The 24776-nt window shown below is 53.0% G+C and overlaps 1 protein-coding gene across 2 annotated transcripts; it reads left to right on the top strand.

Annotated features, from left to right (window-relative positions):
• CRYBG2 (crystallin beta-gamma domain containing 2) lies at positions 1-23698 on the top strand. Of its 2 annotated transcripts, none has more exons than XM_032609696.1 (20): positions 1-329; positions 6715-9301; positions 9714-9761; positions 9849-9961; positions 10132-10261; positions 12170-12309; positions 13134-13260; positions 13501-13536; positions 13891-14027; positions 14188-14314; positions 14594-14733; positions 14830-14956; positions 15205-15237; positions 15366-15478; positions 18553-18682; positions 19952-20091; positions 20452-20575; positions 22107-22265; positions 23265-23424; positions 23519-23698. In XM_032609696.1, the coding sequence occupies exons 1-20, from the start codon at positions 307-309 to the stop codon at positions 23605-23607; spliced, it is 4683 nt and encodes a 1560-aa protein (XP_032465587.1). In that variant the 5' UTR covers positions 1-306; the 3' UTR covers positions 23608-23698. The 2 variants fall into 2 exon arrangements, with proteins under 2 accessions (XP_032465587.1, XP_032465577.1); XM_032609686.1 differs by having other exon boundaries at positions 6470-9301.
• The last annotated feature ends 1078 nt before the right edge of the window (positions 23699-24776 follow it).

Raw genomic sequence — 24776 nt, 5'->3', positions numbered from 1 at the left:
GGGCCAGCCCTGCCCGAGCCAGCTCAGACTCTACGTGAGTGTCCCTCTGCCAGGAGGACCTGCTACCACATCACCGGCACCCTGCAGGGGCGTGGGCAAGCACCTGGGGAGGAGACTCAGGAGCCCAAACTGGCCCAACCAGCTCCCCACGCCTGCGGCCCTGAGGAATCCAGGGGCTGGCAAGAGCCTCCCCAGAGGCCCCGCCCCATCACAGGGTGCCTGGTGGACCTGCCTCAGGAGCCCCGGCTAAGAGCCCCACCACATCAGGGGAGCACGGCCCAGCGGCAGGAGCTCCAGGCTGGCCAGATGCCTGGGTCCCCGCATAGATGGTGAGTCGACTTTGCCCCACGTGCGGCAACGCGGGCGGGGGAAACCGGCCTGGCTGCCCCCTCTTGGGTCTCTATCTTGTCTCCGGGCTTCTCCAACTCAAGGCCCATTCATTCAGTTCCCTGGGGGTGAGCTGACTCTGCCATCCCCTCCCCTTCCCAACTCTGCCCTCCTTTCCCTCCCCTCATCCAAAGGCTACATCCTGGGGCCCAGTGCTTCCCTATTCCTCTGTCCGACTGAGGAGGGGGATATCCTGTCATGGAGAGGATGGGGGAGGGATCACCTTATCCTCAGCAACACACCCTCATTCCCTCGTTCTGCTCCGGAGACCACATTCCCAGCCTGAGAAGAGGCTCTCAGCCAAAGTGCTGTATGTCCTGGGGCAAGTTGCTTAACTTCTCTGGGCCTTGAGTTGTCAGGTAGATTTGGTAGCTGGAGATGAGGAAGGAGGAGGTGGTTACAGGAAAGTAGTTTGAACTCTAGAGAGTTGGGCTGCTGAAATAGCACGGATGATTTTTTTTAGAAATTTATTTATTTATTTATTTTTGGTTGCTTTGGGTCTTTGTTGCTGCACGCGGACTTTCTCTAGTTGCGGTGCGCGGGCTTCTCATTGTCGTGGCTTCTCTTGTTGCGGAGCACGGGCTCTAGGAGCGCAGGCTTCAGTAGTTGTGGCATGTGGGCTCAGTAGTTGTGGCTTGCAGGCTCTAGAGCTCAGGCTCAGTAGTTGTGGCGCACGGGCTTAGTTGCTCCGTGGCATGTGGGATCTTCCCGGGCCAGGGCTCGAACCCGTGTCCCTTGCATTGGCAGGCAGATTCTTAACCACTGCGCCACCAGGGAAGCTCAGGGATGCTTATTAATAAAGCTTCAGTCGCAGCAATAATTACCCCACATGGTTCTGTGTTGGCAGCCACGGAATCACGCACTGAGTTTCCCAAGCCTCCGTTTTTAATTTGTGTTGAAATTACTCTCCTGAATCTGCCTGGTGGGCTCAGAGGTGGAAGGATGTGTCCCCTAAAACTCACTGAAGAGGGGATGAACATGGGATCTCTCTAGAACCACCAGGAAGGGCACTGGGCCTCAAACAGGGCTCTGAAAATTTCCTAACGATGATGGTGGTGGCTGTCACTTATGGTTCGTTTTTTAAGCATAATTCTATTTAATCCTCACAACAGCCCCATGAAGTTGGACTAATCCTGCTCTCCACCTTCCCACCCCAATTACAATAGGGAAACTAAGGCTCAGAGAGGTTCCATCACCTGCTCAAAGTCAACTAGAAAGTGAAGGGGCCAGAATTTGAACCCGGGTACCCGTGTTCTAACTACTTCTCTCTCCTGCCTCTAACGGAGGCCTCGGTGGCCCTGTGCAAGCAGTGGAGTGTTGAGTGTGGACTGCAGAGCTTTCTGTAACCTCGTGGAGCAGATTTGGCAGTACTGTGTCAGCAGAGACAGCATCAGGGATGACCAGGCCTCTGGGCAGGAGTCAGGGTAATGATTCTGTGACAAGGAAGAGGGACATGTGCGACCCAGGCTGGCTCAGAGACCTGCTGCGGGGGGAGGTTGTGCTCCAGCTGGGGTAGAAGGGCTGCAGAGAGAGGGAGGGTGAGTGGGAGGGGCAGCCCTTGGAGAGGGGAAAGGAAGGAGCAAGGCGGTTCATCTGGGGGACTTGGGCTCCATCTTCTACTCCCTGACTGTTTTGGGCACAGGTGGATAATGACAGACTCGCAGGAGGCAAGCGCTCACTTAGAAAGGAAGGAAGAGGGCCTCCAGGGGTGTCATCCTTCTCTGTTCCCTTTCTGGGGGAGGGTTCTCTGGGCCAGGATTGGCAAATGTGGGGGGTGGGGAGGCACAACGCAATTGGGTCTGGAAATGTAAGATGTGCATGCATCCAAGTGCGTGTATCTGTTCAGAGAAGGGTGAATTTCAAGAGGAGGAGGGCTGGGGGCTGTGAACGGACTCGTGTGTGTGTGTGTGTGTGTGTGTACTGTTAATGTGTGTGCGTGTGTCACTGTGTTCGCGTGTTTCTGTGTATGTGTGTGACTTGTGTGTCTGCTGTGTCCCCGTGTGTGTATCCCCGAGTGTCTGTGACTGACTCTGTGTTTGTGTGTCTGACTGCGTACGTTGGGGTAAGCATCTATGTGCGTTTTTGTTCCTGTGTGACTCTGTGCGTCTGTGCCGTGTGTGTCTGTGTGTGACGCAGCACGAGCTTGTACGCCTGTGGGCCGGTTTGACCTAGTTTGTGGGTGACTCACAGGTAAGCGGGGAGAATCCAGGACGTGTCGGGTTAGATGAGGCTCTTTCCCACACTCCCCCTGCCCCCTCCTCAGCCTCTCCCTTTCCCAGCCCCACACACCTGATTTGGAAGGCACAGGTTAACCTGTGACAAATCCACCTACGGTCCGGGGCCCTGAAGAAGAGAGGGCTCTGGAAATGGGCATCTCTGCTGGCCTGGGAGAGGCATCCTGGGTCATTGGGGTGTGTCTTCAGAGGAAGGACAATATGGAGGAGGGCTATAGGCAGGCAGATTCCTGCATAGTTCGAAGAACATTCTAGCCATCACAACTATTCAGGGATGGGACGGGTCAGCTGTCAAATTGCGACCTCCCTGTCGCTAGAGGTATGCAAGCAGAAACAAATGATCACATGCTTGTGGAATGAATGACTATCGGGGGTGTTGTCCAGGGGCTGGATTACCAATGGCTTCCTCTGAAGCTGCTCTCCTGTTGCTTTGCCAAAGCCTATGGAGGCTTTCCAAATGTGGTTCCTGTTTTTATGTCTAATTCTTTGACTTCTGGACCCCTAGGATACCACCTCCAAGAGAAAATTGGCTTTGGATGAACCTAACCAGGGCCTAGCGCATCACGTGACACGATTAGTGCTGAATGAATGAATGAATAATTGACCTCGAACCCAGGCTTTGCCCCTTACCATCTGCTGTCACGGACAGGGAATCTCAGCGAATGGTAGTTGTTATTGTTATTCAGAAATGGAGATTAGACTTGGGACAGGGGCTCATCAAGGGGTGAAGCTCCATGTGCGGGGGAGCCTCAGCAAGGAGGACAGGGGAGAGGGTCAGGCCTCAGGGAAGGGCTGCAATCCAGGGCCTCAGTGTGTCGCTCTCAGGAATTCTGGCCCGGGGAAAGGATTACGCATCCTTCTCAGTCCCTCACCTCCCCCATATACAAGGCTTTTCTGGGGCCACTCAGACCCCGTCCTGGGCCAGGCCACATGTTGTCACAGCCACCAGTGGTCCCCAAGTCAGGTCAGGCTTCCCTGGGCCTCATCCCCATTCATCTCTGCCCATCATAAAACCTGAGTCACTGCTGGGGCCACAAGACAGGGCCAAAGTTCTGGGTTCTACCAGCCTCTCAGGAGGGAGGAAAATAGAGAAGGAGGAGGGAAGTTGGGGGCATGGGTCCATTTCCGGCCTTAACTGCCCTTATAATGGTCTGGGGGCTGCCTCACAGAAAGGAGGAGCTGAAGACAGGCTGGTACTGAGGCTGATGTGGAACAAGCTGACCTTTTGGGTTCTTGAGGCCTGAGAATAGGATTGCCCTGCTCAGTGCAGCCTGGAAGTAGTAGTAGCTGACTGGCCCCTCCAGGACTGTATGGCCTCCTTTAAAAGTAAACCCCCAGGGGCTTCCCCCTCCAGGGGCTTCCCCCTCCAGGGGCTTCCCTGGTGGCGCAGTGGTTGAGAGTCCACTTGCCGATGCAGGGGACACGGGTTCGTGCCCCGGTCCAGGAGGATCCCACATGCCGCAGAGCGGCTGGGCCCGTGAGCCATGGCCGCTGAGCCTGCGCGTCCGGAGCCTGTGCTCCGCAACGGGAGAGGCCACAACAGCGAGAGGCCCACGTACTGCAAAAAAAAAAAAAGAGGTGAAATAAAAGTAAACCCCCAAACCACAGAGTCTAAGTTTACCAGATACATCAGGGAATTTGATTCGGTGGTTAAGCACTTAGGATTGGGTTTAACTCTTGCCTCTGCTACTGTGTGACTCTGGGCAAGTTTCCTAACCTCTCTGAGCCTTCCCCCCCTCATGTGCAAAGTGGGAACATTTGTTTATAATTTTTTAAATTATTTATTTATTTGGCTGCGCTGGGTCTTAGTTGTGGCACGTGGGATCTTTTAGTTGCAGCATGCACATGGGATCTTGTTCCCTGACCAGGGATCAAATCCAGGCCCCTGGAATTGGGAGCACAGAGTCTTAACCACCAGACCACCAGGGAAGTCCCTTGTTTATAATTTATAAATAATTTATTCTGTTTTTTTAAATTGAGGTGTAGTTAATTAATAACAATTTATAATTGTTAGTTTCAGGTGTACAGCAAAGTGATTCAGTTATATGTATCTTCAGATTATTTTCCACTATAGGTTATTACAAGATATTGAATATAGTTCCCTTTGCTATACAGTAAATCTTTGTTGCTTATCTATTTTTTTTTTTTGCTTATCTATTTTATATATAGTAGTTTGTATCTGTTAATACCATACTCCTAATTTATCCCCTCCCCTTCCCCTTTGGTAACCATAAGTTTGTTTTCGATGTATGTGAGTCTGTTTCTGTTTTGCATATAGATTCATTTGTATTATTTATTTATTTATTTATTTATTTATTTATTTATTTATGACTGCATTGGACCTTCGTTGCTGTGCGCGGGCTTTCTCTAGTTGTGGCGAGCAGGGGCTACTCTCCATTGCGGTGTGTGGGCTTCTCATTGCGGTGGCTTCTCTTGTTGTGGAGCACAGGCTCTAGGCGTGTGGGCTTCAGTAGTTGTGGCTCATGGGCTCAGTAGTTGTGGCACACGGGCTTAGTTGCTCCACGGCATGTGGGATCTTCCCCGGCCAGGGCTTGAACCTGTGTCCCCTGCATTGGCAGGTGGATTCTTAACCCCTGTGCCACCAGGGAAGCCCCTGTATTATTTTTTAGATTTCATATTCAAGTGATATCATATAATGTTTGTCTTTCTCTGTCTGACTTACTTCACTAAGTATAATACTCCATGTTGCTGCAAATGGCAATAGTTCATTCTTTTTTACAGTTGAGTAATATTCCATTGTATTTACATACCACATCTTCTTAAGCCAGTCGTCTGTTGATGGGCAATTGGGTTGCTTCCATATCTTGGCTATTGTTAAGAGTGCTGCTATGAACATTGGGGTGCATGTATCTTTTTGAATTAGAGTTTTCATCTTTTCTGAATATATACCCGGGAGTGGGATTGCTGGATCATATGGTAGCTCTATTTTTAGTTTTTTAAGAAACCTCCATACTGTTTTCCATAGTGAATAATTTGTTCTTTACGAGGAAGCTTATGAGCCAGTGTTTTAGTTTATAAAGTGAGTTTTTTTCTTTTAACATCTATTTCTTTTTTTAAAATTTTAATTGGGGTATAGTTGCTTTACAATGTTGTGACAGTTTCTGCTGTACAACAAAGTGAATCAGCTATATGTATACATATATCCCCTCCTTCTTAGACCTCCGTCCCCACCATCCCACCCATCTAGGTCACCACAGAGCACTGAGCTGAGCTCCCTGTGCTATATAGCAGTTTCCCACTAGCTAGCTATTTTACACTCAGCAGTGTATATATGTCAATCCCAATCTCCCAGTTCATCCCACTTCCCCTTCCCCCCTCCACCATGTCCACACGTCCGTTCTCTACGTCTGTGTCTCTATTCTTGCCCTGCAAATAGATTCATCTGTACCATTTTTCTAGATTCCACGTATATGCGTTAATATACGATATCTGTTTTTCTCATAAAGTGAGTTTTTATTCTCTCTTACTGGATGCTGACAATAACCCTGTGAACCCAGCATATACTCTTGTTATTCCAGTTTTGTGCCTGGGGGCCCTGAAGCTTGCCGGGGAGAAGTGGCTGCCCAAGGTCATCCTGCTAGTGAGTGACAGGGCCAGGGGGAACCCAACTTTGCTGGAGGCCAAAGCTGTCTTTCCTTACCTTCCTTTATAGTGATCAGAAACACGGTCAGAACATCACTTGCCTAATTCTCAGTTTTTCGGTTTTCTAGTTTTCAGCTCCTGGAGGACTAGCCGCAGGGCTCCTTGGGCAGAGTCCCAGCCCCATCCGCAGACCAGTGGGTCAGACCCATATGCCTTTCTGCTCTCTCCCTTCTCTCTCCTTCTAGGCTTAGCCCTTAGCTTCACCCCTTGAAGGACCCTGGCAAAGGAGAACACCTGAAAGTAGGGAGAGGGGTGGGAGATCTGAGAGTATCGTGCCCGGTTTACAGATGAAGAAACAAAGGCTCCAAAGCTCACATGATTTGCCTGTGGTTACTCAGCCTGACCCTGGCAGGGGGAGTGATTCTGCACTGCAGACAGCCACCCTGACCACGCCCGACCCTGTCTCTCCTCTTCCCGGCACCCTCTGCAGTGATCTGGACCACAGTGAGCCAAGGACACCTCAGGACCCGTTGCTGGGGCCCAACAAGGAGGAGGCCAGTGGGCCCCCAGCTCGGGCCAAGGCCCGAGTGATGAGTACCACACTGACATGGCGGCAGTGGCCCCCTGCCCAGGAAGAGAGCAAACACCGTTTTCACAAGGTGTCCCTGGTATCAGGGGCCCAGCTGGAAGTCCGCCAGGAGGAGATGTCTGAGTATGGCCACCGTCGGGAGGAAATCAATGGCTTTGCTGCGCTGGAAGAAGAGACTATGAGTCACCAGGGTCCCAGGGACGGGGCTGGCTCCAAAAGCCTCCAGAGCCATGGGCCCATCTTCTCCAAAAAGTACACGCTGCCCCTCAAGGAGAAAAGGCCAGTGGGAAGGCCAAAGGAGGCTGTGGACCAGGGTGATGGCAGTCCCCAGGACCCCAGGACTGAGCCACCAAGCCCAGGAGCCACGGCCAAGACTGAGTTTTTGGCGCTGGTGCACGGGCCCCATGAGCCCAGGCCCAACCCAGGTGTGAGTCTCACTGGCGGGAACTCCCGGAGCCTCGAGGAACGGCGGGTGACACGCACTGTGCAGACTACCATGGTGGTGGGAGGGCACGTGCACCGACAGGTGAACAGCTCTGTGACGAACTCTGTGGGGCTAAGGCTCCCGAGCAAGGCCCTGCCCAGGGGCCGCAATGCTGCCCGCGTGGTGCAGGCAGTGGTGGTGAGCCCCCAAGCCAAGGACTCACCCAGCCGCAGCCAGGCCCTGGAGCTGCTAAGTAGCCTTGTGCCTGCTGGGTGGAGCCCACCCGCCAGCCGGCTTCCCAGGCCCCTGGCTGCTGTGACAAGGTGTCCAGGTCTGGGCAGCACAGAGGGTGCAGCCCTGGGGCAGCCGCCTGAGACGGGGACAGCAGAGCCAGAGGACGGATCTGTCCTGGCTCCCGCAGGCTTCCTGGACTATGCCCACCCGCCTCAGAACCAGGATGTCCCCGCAACCCACCCGGACCGAGACCAGGACAAAGCCCCAGATGCCAGGGTCTATGAGGTCCCAAGCGTGCAGAGAGCATCCAGCCCCACCCAGCTCCCTCTCCAGACCTCTCAGGGTCACACACCAGTACCCTCCTCTCCCAGACTCCAGACCCAAATCCCCTCCCTGGGCCTAGGTCACCCCCCAGAGCAGCCGGAAGTACCTACCCATGCTAGGGCCCAGCTGACTCTCGAGCCCAGGGGACCCCAGGCCTGGCCCTCTGTTGAAAGGGAAGGGCATCCAGATCCCCCTGCTGCCACCAGCCTGCCCACGGTGAAGCCTGAGGTTCTTACAGTCCCTGGACAATCTCTTGCTCCATCCTCTACAAGAAGGAAGGCTGTCACCAGCCCAGGAGGTCTTTCTGCTCCACCCTCCCCAAGGAATAATGTTGTTCAGGACTCTGAAAATGTCCCTATCTTCTCCCTTACCCAGAAAGATGTAGTGCAGAGCCCTGGGGTTCCTGCTGACTCATCCCCTAAAGCAACCAAGGTTGCCCAGGCCCCAGGAGGCAGCCATAGCACCCAAAAAGAGGTTGTCCAGAGTATTGAAGGCAGCCTTGCCCCTCCTCTCACCAAGGAGGAGGCTGGTCAAGGCCTGACAGCTCCTGCTGTCCCACCCCCCAAACAGGAAGGGGAGGTTCAGGAATCTGAGGAGAGCCCCATCTCATCTCCTACCCAAAAAGAGGTCCAGGGCCCTGGTGCTTCTACTGTCCCATATTCCACCCAGAAAGTAGTTGTCCAGGGCCCTACTGCTCTCATTGCCCCCTCCTCCTCAGGGGGCAAGGTATCCCTCAGCCCAGGAGGCCCCCCTGCCCCAAGGCTGATAGGAGCAGAGGCCAGCCTGGAGTCCCAGCTTGTCCCTGACTCCACCGAGGGCAAGACGTTCCCGGAGCCATCAAGGGAGGAGGAGGAGGTGGACCTGACCACTGACCTGGAGATTTTCCTGGACACCCTGCGGAGTATGGAGCCCCCCGAGATCCTCCGCACTCACCGGCTGCCACGATCGCCCCGCTCCTCCTCCCTGGCCATATACGCCACGCTGCCTGCCATCGAGGAGGACCAGCCTGGGCCATGGGTGCTGGGACCCAGCCCCCAGGGGGTGCCCGCACTGGAAGCAAATGAAGAGGAAAAGGGAGAGGAGGAGGAGGAGGAACCACAGAACCCCTACCTGAGCGACAGTGAAAAGCTCCAGCGCAGGCAGGAGAAAGCCAGGCCCAGCCCCTCCTGGGACTCCCACCCTGCCCGACCCCCCCAGGTCTCTTGCTCTCTTCTGGAGATGATGAAGAAGCACACAGCAGGTGCCAAGGATGCCCACCCAGAAGTCGGGCCAGAGTGGCAGGCAGGCAGCCGGCCCACTTCCCGTCTTGGAGGCAGCCTTCTCTTTGGGGGCCTGGTGCCTGCCCTCAAGGAGGCCCCCACTTTGGAACCACTGGACACCAAACCATCCGCTCTACCGCCCCACAGGGCACCAGGGCTCAAGAAGGGGCCAGGACAGCTGCCCCTGCTCTACAGGGAAAGGCCACCTCCAGAGAAGCCCGCATGTGCCCAGTCCCCGGAGGGGTGGGTAAGTGAGGCCTTGGGTGGGCAATGCAGGGGGCCTGGCCTCATCTGGGCCAGGGTTTGGATGGTGTGAGGACCATGATACTGGGGGGCAGAGTCTCCAGGGGCCAGGGGCATGGGTCTGAGGTCTAGTTCAGTGTGACCACATTTCTCTGGGCCTCCGTCTCCCTATCCAAACAGCAGATTTGCACTGTAGATTCCAAACGGCTTGATATCTAGGAAGCTGGGGAAGGGGACAGCTTCCAGGGACAGAGTGATGAAGGTACCAGGGGGTTGGGAGCACGTGTGGCATCCTTTGTGGGCCAGCTCTTTGGGGGTGGAGGGCCACAGGGAGGATGTGGGGTTCCTGGAATGGCAGGTTGGGGGAGACAGTAAGGAGGCAACCCCATAAGATCTATCACCGCTCTCCATTCCAGAGCTCAGCATTGAAGACCCAGGGCAAACTGAACACTAGGCCTGGAAAGGTAGGGAGTGGGGGGCAAATGGGTGGGGCAGCAGGAGGTGGGGGATCTGTGGACAGGGCCTGAGGACCCCCTCTGTGCCTTCTCCAGATGACGCTCTTCTCGGAGCCTGGCTGCCAAGGCAGCAGCAGGGAGGTTTGGGAAGACACTGCTGATGCTTCCGGCTGGGCCCACGTGGCTTCCATACGGGTGGTACGAGGCTGGTGAGTCCGGAGTTCCTGGCGGGGTCCTGCGTGTGAACCTGGGGGATGTGAGGGCAGTGGGAAGTGCCCAGTGAGAAGTGCCTGGCAGAAACCCCCTCAGCTACCCAGAGACCCTGTCTCGTGGGTACATCGTCTCCCCACTCAGTGACCCTAGGTCTTTGTGCCCGCAGCTGGGTGCTATACGAAGAGCCGGCGTTCCGGGGCCAGAAGCTGGTCCTGCCTGAAGGAGATGTGGAACTTGGAGCTCTGGGGCCAGCATGGAGTACCCAAGGCATTGGCTCCCTGAGGAGGGTTGTCCGGGTGAGTGGCTGGGTGTGGCGGACCAGGTTTTGCCCATCTACCCTAAGCCCCAGGCCCTGAGGAGGGAGACAGCCTCAGGTACCCAGAGTTGGAATTTCTGGGAGAGATCATATGGGATCGGAGCCTGGAGAGAGTTTATCATGTTCTCACCTGTAAAGTCCTGACCTCGGAGCCAGTGGGGAAGAAAAGGATTCTGGGTGTGCTCAGCCTGGCTTGGGGAGGCAGGGGCCAGGCAGAGGCCAAGCTCCAGTAGCTCCAGCTAGTGCTGGAGAAGGATTCAGTTAGAGCAACAGAAATGGGTAGGGGTGGCTGTGAGCACTCACCTCCCCAGCCCGGGCCCAAGCTTTCAGGCCCACGGCCAGAACCAAGGTGCCATGGACGTATGTTGATTCACGTGCTCACAGATGCTCTTTCATGTCAGCTGTGTGCCCGGCACCACACCAGGCAATGAGTAGGTTGGGAGATCTGCTCTCTGCCCTGTAGGACTCATGGTCAAGCTAGGGTATGAGGGCTGGGTTTGAAGCAGAAAAGCCATATAAACAGATTAGAGATTTAGAAACATCCCTCTGGTTGCCAGGAGGAGAAAAGACAGGGACTCTGGAGACAGGAAGACCAGGAAGGGCTGTGATTTCCAACCAAGGGGAGCCTCTGAATTTTGAGGGAGGGGTATGTGGTTTGAAAAGACATAGTCTTATTATAGTTACACATCTGTAAAGTGGGGGAAAATAATATTGTTTTCATAACACAAATTTACAAACTGCTAAAATTAAGCTTGACAAAGCCGTCTTGGCCACTGGGGAGACCCAGATGAGAACGCAAAGATCTAAGAGCAGGGCCTAGCCGACGTTTTAGGTTTTTTTTTAATTTGTTTTTTTTGTTGTTGTTGTTTTTAATGGAAGGACAAATAACCCTGAGTTCAGAGCTGTTGAAATCCTCCCGGTAAGAGAGGATCAGAATCTTAACTAGGGCAGTGGCCCAGCCACGCAAAGGAAGGGACAAGAATTTTCAAAGCCTCTCCGGAAACACACAAATACTTGTGGACAATTTATTGTGGGCTTCTCACAATAAATTCATCTTCACGTGGGAGGTAATGAGGTACAAGAGAAAAACAAGGGCTTTGAAGTCCAGTGGACCTGGGTTCCTTTGATTCATTCAGCACTGATTGGGTGCCTAGTGTGTATCAGGCACCTGGGACGTGCCGGGTTGCAAAGGTGAAGAAAAACTGCAGTGCTCTGTTCTTGGTCTTGCTACTTACAGGCTGTGTGCCCTGGGGCGGCCCACTTAACTTCACTGAGCCTCAATTTCCTAGCCTGCGAATGGCGCGTAATAACTCTCGTTGGGAAGACCAAATGAGAAGGGGTAGGACAGGCCCTTATATATATATGCCTTGCACCCAGTAGGTGCTTCATAAACATTTGATGGAGTTAGTGAATGAAAATGGCCCTAGTGAGGAAGAAACACCCAGAATGCAGAGAGGACCTGCAGCTTCCTGAGATGAGGTACAGCTTCCTGGGTTAAGGAGGCCAGTCTGGACAGCCATAGAGATTTGTATGCAGTCTGGAATTGTATACAAAAGAAGGGTCAAAGTGAGACCTCAGGAAGTGGCTGGCTATCCCGCCCATCCCTCCACCAGGCTGGAAATGAGGCTCCCAGAGGCAAGGCAAAGGGCATGGCACTTGGCAGGCTCCTACTGGGAATTTTGGCCTCAGGTCCCAAAGGGCCAGTGCGGGACCAGTGAGGGCTTTGGTCCCAGGCTTGTCTGGCTGACCTTCAGAGAACACTCTAGTCATTTCTGGCTTCTGGGGAGAAGTCCCCAGCTGGACAGACTTGGGGAAGAAGGTGTGGGTGTGGCTGGTCTCTGAGGGCTGTTGCTTTATACTTCACTTTTCCACCCCTTTCCTTCCATAGGACTACATTACCCCAGAGATCAGCCTGTACTCTGAGGAGGGCCTCAAGGGGGAGCAAGTGAAGCTAACCAAGGCCTTGGAGGACCCCCAGGGCCTGGAGAGGCCTCTGCAGGTGGCATCTGCCACTGTCTCCGCGGGACTGTGAGTCTGGGCTGTTCTGGGAACCCTACATTTAACATTCACTGTGCTGGGTGCTGGGGACACAGAGGTGACGGGACATGGTTCCTGCCCTCAAGAAGTGCTCAGTCTACTGGTGGGGCCAGGCAAGTAAGCGGACGGTGGCAATCCAGAGTTCCAGGATGGAGAGACACCGGGCTGTAGGAGTACAGAACAGCACCAAACCAGCCTGAGGTCAGAGAAGCCTTCCTGGAGGAGGAGACTCCTCAGCTGGGACGAGTCAGCCCCAGAAGAATCTAAGTTCCATGAGGGCAGGGACTTTGTATGTTTTGTTCACTACTGTATCTCTGATGCCTGAAACAGGGCCTGGCATGGGGTAGATGCCCCTAAATATTTGTTAATTGAATGAATGGGGGAAAGAGTATACTAGCACCTGCAAAGGCCCAGAAGTGAGAGACTGACTTTGAAAGTTCACTCTGGCCAAAGAAAGCAGCAAGTGGGTAGACGTGAGGTCCAGGAGGAAGGCAGGGGGACAGGACAAAAGGCCTCTTTGTGCAGCTGGACTGTATTGTGAGGCTAATGGGGAATTACCCGGAGTTTTTAAGCAGGTCCGGCTGCTGGAAAGGACTCTCAGCCGCTGTGTGCAATTAGAGAGGGCCGGGTCGGAGGAGGGGAGATCAATGGAGTGGCTGCTGCAGGAAATTATGGGGGCCTGAAATGTCCTCCAGAGTCCCCTTGATGGGGGCCTCTCCCCCAAAACTTCTTTCCCCCCTCTACCCCTTCCACCTCATCCACTAATCTGTGTTCCCAGGAGTCTGGGGTGCAGCTGCCTCTCTGCCTCCCCTCAGGTGGCTTCTATACCCCAAGCCCTTCTTTGAAGACACTCCCTGCATCCTGGAGCCTGGAGAGTACCCCACCCCAGAGGCCTGGGGTGCATCAGATCCCAGTGTGGGCTCCCTGAAGCCCATGAGATTGGTAAGGAGTAGGTGGTCCCAAACAGGCTTGTTCTGCAGTCTGGGTGAAGAGGCTGGGCCTGGGAGCTCCTATTGGGAATGGGATTGGAGGAGAGGGAGGATTAGTCCAGGGGTTGGGGGAGAGGGAGGACATAGGGTTGGCCATTTTTAGGGGCCCCAGGAACAAATAAACCCTAGGTCACCAGCCCCATCTGTCTTCCCGCACCTCTGGGCTGGTGTCTCAGCTCTGTCTCCTCTGCAGGGATGCCCAAGTGTGGAGAAGCCAGGGGAGCCCAAGGTAGGCATCTGGGCCTCAGGGTCAAAGAGGACCTTTGGGTGGGGTGTTTGTATGTGTGTGGCTATCACGGCCTGGACTAGAAGGCGGGAGAGGTGGGAGCTGGGGGCTAGAGGCTGGGCTGGGGAGGGGCGGGGTGGAAACCCGATGGGCTAACTGGGAACTGGCTTTTGATGTGTAAGGACCAGGTCAGAGGTCAGAGAAGAGACAGGAGTTAGGTAAGGGCTTGGGGCTCAGTGAGGGAGTGGGAGGGCTTAGCTCTGGGTTGATGCTGGGCAGAAGTCATCCTGGGGTGGCTGGGTGGGTCTGGGTCCAGATCACTCCCCACCAACCTCACACAGCTCCTCTCCCCCGCAGGCTGTAGTGTATGAGGCCCCAGGCTTTCAGGGCCAGAGCTGGGAAGTGAGCCGAGACATCTACAACCTGCAGCAGCCAGAGGACGGCCAGAGCCCCAGCTTGGCCTCTGTGGGGTCCCTGCAAGTTCTTGGGGGCTGGTGAGGACTCAGGACCCTTCCTTCTACCTCATCCTCTCCACTAGCCTCTACACTCCGGGATGGGAAGTGACCTGGTCTGCCTAGGGGTGGGGGCAGCTCTCTTACACATCCATGGGCTTCCTGTGACTGAGTCTGTTTGTCTGCCTCCCCCTTCCCCCAGCTGGGTGGGCTACGAGAAGGAGGGTTTCCGGGGTCACCAGTATCTGCTGGAGGAGGGAAAATACGCTGATTGGTCACATTGGGGAGGCTATAACAAGGCGCTGACCTCCCTGCGAATCATCCGGACGGTAAGCAAGAGCAACTGGGACATCCCTCTGCCTCTGGCCGCAGCCATACTTACCCCAGCACAATCTGTTGAGGGAAGAATTTGCGCCTCCTCTCCCTGTTCTCTAGAGCACCTGGAAGTGTTCCCTGAGGTCTAGCCTCTCTCCCTCCTAATGCCTTTCCCCAGCCCACACTGATCACCTCACCGCAAAGTCCCTTGGTGGACTGCGTCTTTGGGGTCTGGGCACTCCCAGGGGTTTCCGTCGGTGGGCGGGAGAAACCTGACTGTCCCTGGGGCCCAGGACTTCGGGGATCCGGAGGTGGTGCTGTTTGAGGCCATGGACTTTGAGGGGCATGGCGTGGAGGTGAGCGAGGCATTGCCGGATGTGGAGCTGGCGGGACACGGCCCCAGAACGCAGGCCATCCACGTGCTCAGCGGCGTGTGAGTGACGGAAGCTCAGGGAGCTGGGCCGGCCGGGGGCGGTTCCGCAGAGGTACTGGCTCCTCCACGCTGACCCGCGCCCCGCCCTTCCTGCAGGTGGGTGGCTTATGAGGAAGTGGGTTTCTCCGGGGAGCAGTACGTGCTGGAGAAGGGCGTGTACCGCAACTGCGACGACTGGGGCGCGAGCAACAGCGCCCTCGCCTCTCTGCAGCCGGTCCTGCAGGTGTGTGCCCGCCGCAGGAGCGGGGCCTCTTAGAGCGGAGGGGCTTGGCGTCCCCCAGCAGTGGTGGGCGGGACTGGAACAACCGGGCTTGGAGCTCCTGGGGGCGGGGCCTCCTGGAAGGGGCGGGGCTAATACGGACCTGGAGGGTGAGGGACCTGCGAAAAGGGTCGGGAATACTGAAACCAGAGGAATTGAGGCTGGGGGCTAGCACACCCCTTAAATCTCGAAACTTCGGTCCCTCCCTTCAGGTCGGGGAGCACAATCTGCACTTTGTCTCAAAGGTAAGGAGCTGGTGGGGGGGCCTATGTCTCCTCTTCCCTCATTTCAAATCTCTCCCCCGCTTCCCCATTCTCTCTGTCCCACTCCATCACCCTCCTTCACTCTCATCTCTTCCCGTGTCTGCCGCCAGATTCAGCTTTTCTCCGGTCCGGACTTCCTGGGCGACCACATCTCCTTTGAGGATGACCAGACCTCTCTTCCCCCTTCCTTCCAGCCCCAATCTTGCCGGGTCCACGGCGGCAGGTGAGGAAGTGGGGAAGGGGAGACGGGGGCGGGAGGGGGGCGGGGGGGCACCTGCACAGAAGCACTTAGCTCAGCTTGGAAATCGAGGCTGTAATTAGAGGTCTTTGTTGCAAATGATTTCCTTCCTTTGGCTTCCTTGAGATTAGCTATTCTATCCCAAATCATTCAATCTTAAAGCAAACAAAGCAAAATAAAGTTTTAGTAGAAAATGTAAAAACTGTAGACAGTATAGTGTAAATTAACAATAATTTATTATTACCTAATACCCAGTCCATGTTCGAATTCCTCCTGTTATCTCAAAAAATGCCTTTGTGAAATTGGTTTGTTTTCCTCAGGATCCAGACAAGGTCCACACATTGCATGTGGTCCATTTGATCTATAATGTATAACAGTACCTTTCCCTTCTTTTTATTTTATACCATTTACTCGTTTAAAGAACCCAATAATTTGCCCTGTAAATTTCCCATCTTCTGTATTTACCTGATTGCTTCCTGGTGGTGTTTTAATTTTGTTCCTCTGTGCCCCATACTTCCTGTAAACTGGTAGTTAGATCTAGAGGCTTGATGAGATCCAGGGTGTTTTGTTTTGTTTTGCTGGCAAGAAGACTATTAGAGGTGGTATGTATACTTCCCACGGCATCACATCAGGAGGCACATGTCTAGCTGTCCCATTTTTAATGATATTAAGATCCCTACATTATAAGATTCCTCTCTGACCTTTCACCTAAAGATTTTTAGCATCCATTGATGATAATTGCCTAGACCCATTATTTCTTTAGAGGTTACAAAATGATTTTCTAAGTTTTGTTATTCCCTATACATATATTGGCTGGAATACTTCTATAAAGAAGAACTTTCCCTTTTCAACTATTTGTTTACCTGAAATAGTTTATACAAAAAAGGCAGTTTGATCTTTTCCCAAGAATCAGTGTTTGCCCCTTTCTATCAATTTTCAGAATAATTTCTGAATTGGGGCCCTAGCAACCTCCAGAGCTGACCAATGAAGATTTTTTAAAGTATTGTTATGAACTCACGGGTTTTTTATGTATATGAAATGCTCCAGGCCCTTGGAGTCACTTGTTCTTTTGTGTACTCAAATTGTTTCATCTTCGGCAAATGGGAGCACCTCCAAATTGCTTCCTGGGTATTTTTTATATGACCCCAATAGTTTTTTTTATAACTTCCTTGTTTTTCTGGTACAGTAAGATGTTCCAGGATCATTTCGTACATTTTTTGCCTCAAACCAGGAATCATTTCCCAAAGAATCCTGGTTGCTTTTAATGCATAATGCTCTTTGGAGACCAAAATCTGCACGCTAGGTGTTTCAAAATTATAATACTGATATTACTACTAACAGTAAAAACCAGTGAATGCTGTTTGAGGTCTCTCTGTTGTTCTTTTTGTCCTCAGAACATTCACCTACATCCCATTAGGTATGTACAGTTCAAACTATTGTGTTTTTAAGACATTTGAAATAATACTTTTTTCTGTGCAGTTATGCCACCAACCTGATATACAGTTAGGTTCATTTATTTTGTTTATTTTAATTTTTATGAATACTTCTCATTTTTACTTAATTCTGTTTTCTAATTACATAAAATATTTGTAGTGTTCCTGTCTTAGTCAGCTTGAGCTACTATAACAGAATACCATACATTGGGTGGCTTAAACAACAGGAATTTATTTTCTCACAGATCTGGAGGCTGGAAGTCCAAGATCAAGGTGTTGGTTGATTTGGTTCCCTGGTGAGGGCTCTCTTCCTGGCTGGCAGATGGCTGCCTTCTTGCTGTGTCCTCACATGGCTGAGAAAGAGAGCTCCTATCTCTTCCTCTTCCTATAAGGACACTAATCCCATCATGGGGTCTCTAACCTTTTGATCTCATCTAAACCTAATTACCTCCCAAAGACCATCACATTGGAGGTTAGGACTTCAACATTGGAATTCTGGGGAGATACAAACATTCAGTCCATAATATTTCCAAAGTCAAGACTTAAAAAAACAATAGCTTTCATCTCTGTCCCTGCTACCTTTTCCACTCCCTCCCCCTATAGGTAATCTTTTGTGTGTGTGTGTGTGTGTGTGTGTGTGTGTGTGTGTGTGTGTTTAGTTTATTCATCCATTGTTTCTTTTTGAAGATATAAGCAAATATGCACTCATAAATTTACATATAATTATAGAAACCAAATATGTTTGGTTTTCCTCCTCCTCCATTTTCTTACACAAAAAGAAGCATACTACAATCTGGTAAATATACTAAAGACCACTGAATTGTACACTTTAAAAGAGTGAATTTTATGGTTTGTGAATTATATCTCAATTTTTTTAAAAGGAAGCATACTGTAAACACTGTTATGCACCTTGATTTTTTTTTTTTTTTGCGGTACGCGGGCCTCTCACCACTGTGGCCCCTCCCGCTGCGGAGCACAGGCTCCGGATGCGCAAGCTCAGCGGCCACGACCCATGGGCCCAGCCGCTCCGCGGCACGTGGGATCCTCCCAGACCGGGGCACGAACCCGCGTCCCCCACACTGGCAGGCAGACCCTCACCCACTGCGCCGCCAGGGAAGCCCCACCTTGATTTTTTTACTTAACAGTTTGGATATCACTTTATATCCCTTTAAGAACTCTTCCTCATTCTTTTTGACTGCTATGTTACGCTCCAGATTCTTAGTTTATTCAACTAATCCCCAATTGATGGACATGTGGCTGCTCCCACTCTGCCACTGCAAACAGTGTGTAATCCATAGCTTTATGTATGTGTCATTTCATGTTTTTGAAGGGTGTCCTTGGGATAGATTCTGAGAAATGGGATTGTTGAGTAATTGTGCATGGAGTTTTGCTTGATGTTGCCGAATTTCCCCCGAAGGGCGGTATGATTTCATTCAGTCCTTTCTTAAGTCTGACCTTAGTCCCTGCTGCTGCAATGCCCATTTATCCTTGGCCTCCCCTGGACCGGGGGATCCCCGTCAAGTCTGCATCTACTCTGCTGTATCTCAGGGGGGCCTGGGCAGGCCAAGGAGAGGGTGGGCTCAAATATCTACTGACATCCCCCCACTCTTCCCCTTCCTTCCCCAGCTGGATCCTGTTTGATGAGAAGAACTTTGAGGGTGAGCAGCACATTCTCTCTGAGGGCGAGTTCCCCACTCTCACAGCCATGGGCTGCCTGGCCTCCACGGTCCTGGGCTCTCTCCAGAAGGTGCCCCTGGTAAGTGCCCCGCTCCAGTTTCAGGCACCCCTGAGGCAGGGCTTGCTGCTGGGGGAGCCCACACACAGAGCCTCTTCTCCCTGCTGAGTGGGCTTTGGGGCTTAAACCCAGTCTTCAGAACCACCCCAGGTCCCCTTGACCCCAGGGCTTCAAAGCCAGGTCAGCTTACTAGGGATTTATTGAGCCCCTGCTGAGATAGGTCCTGGAGCCCTGCAATATATCAGACACAGCCCTGCCTTCAAGGAACCCAGAAAGATTACAGCTCAGAGTGCTGTGTCCTGAAACTGAGGTGGGACAGGGCCAGGAGGGGCTAGCACTCAGGGGTGGGCTGGGAGCAGGGGTGACCAATGAGGTGGTGATTCTGGGCAGGGAGGAGTGGAACAGCAAGGTGGCTTTGCTGCATGGGGGGAACGGTGGGCGGGAGGAAGGCAGTGGGGCTGCTGCTACAGTGATCCAGGACAAATGATGATGTCCTGGACTAGGAAGACGTGGAGAGAAGTGACATGGGCTGATGAAGGACCTGGAGTCTGTAGGACTTGGTTATGAACTGGGTGGCCAGTGGGAGTGGCACAAGCAGAACAGCTGGTGTTTACTGTACCATGCTCTGGGCAGTGTTTAAAAGGCTTCCCATGCACTAAGGCATTTAATCCTCACCACAGCCCTATGAGCTATATAACTATTATCTTCTCCCTTTTTCTGACGTGAAAACTGAGGCACAGAGAGGTCACGTGACTTGCTTCAGGTCACGCAGCTGATAATAGACAGAGCCAGGTTCTGTACAGCTACATGCTGGGCTCTGAAGACAAACAGAGCTGGTTCTGAAGCCTGGCCTTAGGGCCTTGAGCAAGTGATTTACCTTCTCTAGCCTCAGTTTCCCTCTAAGTGGGGATAATAATAACACCTGTTTATAGGGCTGTTGAGAAGTTATAATAAGATCAGGTAAAGCACTTGGCACAGAACCTGGCGTGTAGTAAGCCCTGGATAGAGAACTGCTATAATGACCAGTATTATTCTTGTCACTCATCTTAGAAGTGCCATTTACTGGGGAGGAGGTTTGAGGGGCAATGGGGGTTCTATCTGGCACATGCTACATCTGAGAACCTGGGGGACACCCAGCTGGCGGTGTCCAGGAGTCAGGGGCCCTGTGGGGTGGAGCTCAGGAGGGAAGAGAACCTGAAAGACCATTCTGGGAGTCGGGGTGTCTGGAACTAGAGGGACTGAGTCGGGGACTCTCGCGGCCTCACCCCTTCTCTGTGCCCCCGGCCACAGCACTTTTCAGAGCCATCCATTTTCCTGTATGGCCTGGAGTGCTTCGAGGGGAAGGAGATCGAGCTCAGTGGGGAGCTGCGGAGCCTGCAAGCCGAGGGCTTCAACAACCACGTGCTGTCTGTGCGGATCAAGGGGGGCTTGTGAGTGTGCCGTGGGGATGCGGGGGCTGCGAGGGAGGGAGGGAGGTCAGGGGCCTCCAGGTCTTCCCGCCACTTCTACTGCACTCCCCTCCACGCCAGGAGGGAGAGGGGGGAAGGGTCACTGGCCCTCAGGGCTTGGACCCCAGCCCGAGGTGCTCTCCAGGACCCTCCTCTACCCTGCAAACCCCAGAGCTCCCTCCCAGCCTCCCTCTCTACCCGCTTCCGGGACCTGAACCCCAGGCAGAGGAGTCGGGGCATGAGAGAGGAGGAGGTGGAGAATGTTCTGACGGCTGCTCCTCCTCTTCTACCTGCCTACCTGTCTGTCTTCCTCGCTGTGTCTGTGGCACTTGCTGGGCCCAGCTGGGTGCTGTGCCAGCACAGCGACTTCCGGGGCCGCCAGTGGCTGGTGGGCAGCTGCGAGATCACCAACTGGCTGACGTACAGTGGGACCCAGAGGGTGGGCTCCCTCTACCCCATCAGGCAGGTAGGTAGCATGTCGGGTTGAGCACGTCTGGGCCAGTCTGTCTGGCTGTTTGTCTGTCTGTGCGTTTCCCATGTTTCTCAAACTCAGCCTTTGTGTCCTTTTGTCACAATTTTTGTCACACCATCATTCCTTTTGAACCATTGTCTCCTTAATATTTTCCTCTAAACCAACTCACTTTTTTTTTTTGCTTTATCCTATCCTAAGGAGTAATGTCCATAAGATCATGGGTTTGATGTGTATGATTTTTCCTTAATAGACATTGTGATAAGTTCATTACCATTAAATTTTTAACAATAAGGCTTATCCACATAAGCCTGAAAATTATCTCCTGTACCACCCACCAGTGGTAAGCACACTTCACTTTGAAACACTGTGTCTGTACTTGTGTTTCCGTATGTCTGTGAGTGCATGTCTGGACATGTGTCTCATTTATGTGCCTGTGCATTTATGTGGAGGCATGGCCACAGAGGTGTGTGTGTGTGTGTGTGTGCGCGCGCACACGCGTGCCCATCTGAGGGCGTTTCTGTGTCTGTGATATCACTTGTATGCATGTGTCCTCTGGAGGTGATCTGTGGGGGGATGTTTGTCATCCCCTCACCCTGTACATCTGTGAGAGTGTATTTATGACTGCACGTACCTGTACTTGTGACACCATTGAAAGTGCGTGTCTTTGTATGAGGAAACTTGTGTGGTCCCTATTTCAGACTCTTATAGCATCATTGCTAGAAGGAATCTTGGAGATTATCTCCAACCTTCACATTTTACAGATGGGGAAATAAAGGCCCAGAGAAGTGGACAAGAATTTGCTCTGCAATCTTCACGAGCATTTTACCTCCATGGGCCTCAGTTTCCTCATCTTTAAAATGGGCGTGCTATGTATGATAGAGTTGTTTACAGGGTTGAAGATAGTAATGATGTAAAGCCCTTAGAACAGTGCTTGAATGGTTAGCCACTCAACAAACCTTAGCCATGATTATTATTATTACTATTATTACTGTCACCACCATCCGAGACCCCCAGGTGATTTGTGGCCGAGCCAGGTCTGATGTCTGACAGCCCAGTGTCCTCCCTGCTGTGGTACCTCTTCAGCATGGGTAGTGCGTGCATTTCTCTCTGTAAGTGTGTGTGCACATCTGTATTCCTATACACATCCAAACTTTCGGCAAACATAAGTGCCTGGCATGGAGTCGGCTGGGGGAGCAAATAGTGTGAGCGTACATGTCGATGTGTATCCATGTGTTTGTGACTGCGGCACTCCTGTACAACCATGTGGATCTTGGGTGTATCTGCCAGTGTTTCTGTGTGTATCTCTACAGATGTGGAACTGTGTGCGTGTGCACTACGTATGTGCCCCCGGCATATGTGTGAGAAAGAAGGGGTGACTTAGAAGCAGGGTCGAGGATGGTTTGGGGCAGGAGGGAGAGCTTGGGAGCTTGGGATACTGGAGGGTCCAGAGTTGAGGGCACTGGGGGCCCAAGTGGGAGTATCCCTGCCCAGAGACCCCTGACTCTCAGCTCCCCCCACTCACCAGCGCCGGGCTTATTTCCAACTCTGGAATGTGGCACTGGGGGGATTCCTGGCAGTGCCGGACCACGTGGAGGACATGAAGGCGGGCCGCGTGGTGGTCTCTGAGCCCCAAGCTGGAGGCAGCTGTATCTGGTACTACGAGGATGGGCTGCTGAAGAACCAGGTACCAGTTTAGGGACTGGGACAGGGTCACCAGGGCCCCAGACCCTCACAAGCCTACCTTTGGGACTCCTAGCCTGTTCCCAGTCAGGAACAGGACCCAGCCTTTGGCCAGAGAGACAGAGAGATACACAAACACCAAGACCCTGGTGGAGGTGGAGAATGCAGGCTGTGTACCCCTGGGCACTTTGGGCTCTTCTCTGGGCCTGTCTCCCATCTGCAAAACAAGAGTGTTGAACCAGATGCTTCTAAGGGACCACTCAGCTCTGATATCCTGTGACAGATTTGGATCCTATTAATAATGATAGATCTACTCCACAAACATTTCCTGAGCACCTGCTATGTGCCAGGCCCTGTTCTAGGTGCTGGGAATATAACAGTGAGAAGACAGAAACAACTCCTGCCCTCCTGAAGCTTGCATCCTAGTGGGGAGAGAAAGAAACAAATGAGTAAAATATCTTAGTACCTTAGGTGTTAAAAAGTGCAATAGAGGAAAAATACAATAAGAAAGGAAAATAGGAAGTATCAGTAGCTCTGACAAGGGGAGCCCTTCCTGAGAAGGTGGCATTGCAGGGAGGCACCTTGCAGGTTTCTTCATGTGAATGCCTCATGTAATCCCTAGAGGGCACTAGGGAGCAAGTTCTATTATACTTCCCATTTTATAGGTGAGGAAACGAGCACAGAGAAGTTAAGTAACTGGCTGAAAGTCACATAGCCAGTAAGTATGTGGAAGCTTGTCTGCTGCTAAAGCCTGCGCTTCAGGAGTCAGTCATGGAAGGCTTCCTGGAGGAGCTCGTATTTTTCCAGCCCTTTTATGGTTTCTCACATTAAACCCTCACAACAGCCGTCCCCAAGGAAACCAGAGCTCAGAAGGATTAGGAGATTTGCCCAGAGTCACAGTCCATACAAGCCAGGGTTCAAAGCTGGGTGTGTCAATGGTGTCTTGGGTTTGGTGGAGTCTCTGTGGGGAAGGCCAGTGCCTGACGACCTCCTGGGGCCTCAGGTGGCCCCCACCATGAGCCTGCAGGTGATTGGCACCCCCAGCACCGGCTCCAAGGTAGTGCTGTGGGCTGAGAGCCGCCTGCCCCGCCAGACGTGGAGCATCAGTGAATCAGGCCATATCTGCAGCCAGATGTTTGAAGGCTGGATCCTAGATGTGAAGGGTAAGTTGGGCATGTGTGTGGGAGAAGGCCCCTGCAGGCAGCAGAGTCCCCAGCTCTCTCTGACCATCTCCCCATCTCTTACCCCCTCCCCCAGGTGGCCAGGGCTACGACCGGGACCACGCAGTGCTGTGGGAGCTGGCCAAGGACAGGGCGTCCCAGATCTGGACTGTCCATGTGCTTTGAACCTCCCCCCACCCCCCGGCCCTGGAGGCTCTCCCTGGGATGAAATGTTTTTATAGGGTTTTTTGTTGTAACATAAACTTTTATAATATGCTCCCAGGTATCCTCATCTCTGTGCACCTTGGTATTTGGGGATGGGAGTGAAGATTTGTTCACCTGCCTTCTTACTTGCCTGCACTCAGGTGGGCTTCTTCCCTCCCAGCTCCAGTTCTGGGGCCCAGGTAAGGCCCCCGTCTGCCACAGAGGGAACAGTGGGACCAGGCTAACCACTGAGTGTGGTCTTGTATGCAGTCACCCCAAATGATGTGTTCTCAGGTCCTGCTCTGAGCCAGGTTTGGCACTGGGCTGTGGGGACACAAATATGAACCAAGCCCCTTGGTCCCCGCCCTCAAGCCACTCACAGTCCAGTGGAGGATCCCGATGGGAACGGTGATACACTCAGTGACTGGGTGAGAATGGAAGTGGAGGGATGCACAGGGGAGGAGCCTAAACCTTTTAGGGGCACAGGGCAGGGAACACTGCTCGAAGGAGGGAACCCTCAGCTAAGATGTGGAGGATGAGAAGGAGTCAGCCAGGCTAAAGGGTGGCAGAGGGATGCAGACAAGTCCAGGGGCGGAAACTGGGAAGTGCAGTTTGCAGATGCAGACTCAGTGGGCGGGATGGGAAAGGCAAGTGGGAGCCACACCTCAAAGGGCCTTGCCCACCCGGGCTCCTCTCAATTCCCCCCAACTCTGGTCTCAAGTCCTAAAGGTTTGGCCCCCAAGAAGCCAGAACAGGGGGTCTTGGTCCCTAACCCAGCTCAGAGAGGGCAGGACATAGTCTTTCAATCTGGTAGACACTTGTCTGGTAGACACTTGTCCCCTTGGCCAACGCCCTCCAGGAAGAGGCAGATGGTCGAGGCCCTTGGGGGCTTCTCCAGAGTTCCCTTCCTACTCTTCAGCTCCCAGTTCCACCAGCCCGCACCCAGGAGGGTTGTCCTTCCTGCCTTCCCAGCCCATGGGTAGGCAGGGAAGAAATGGACAGTGGCCTCTTCGTCTTTTTCAGTCCCCAGTGGTTGGGGACTTGAAGACAGGAGGATGGCTGTGAGGCTGGGAACCCCTATAGGCTGGTGTGTGTGTGGGGGTGCTTCTCTCTGAATCTGTCATTCTGAGGACACCGAGGCAGTGGAGTGG

This window comes from Phocoena sinus, chromosome 1 (genome assembly GCF_008692025.1).
Source record: "Phocoena sinus isolate mPhoSin1 chromosome 1, mPhoSin1.pri, whole genome shotgun sequence".
Lineage (NCBI taxonomy): Eukaryota > Metazoa > Chordata > Mammalia > Artiodactyla > Phocoenidae > Phocoena > Phocoena sinus.
This window is presented reverse-complemented; position numbering and strand designations above follow the sequence as displayed.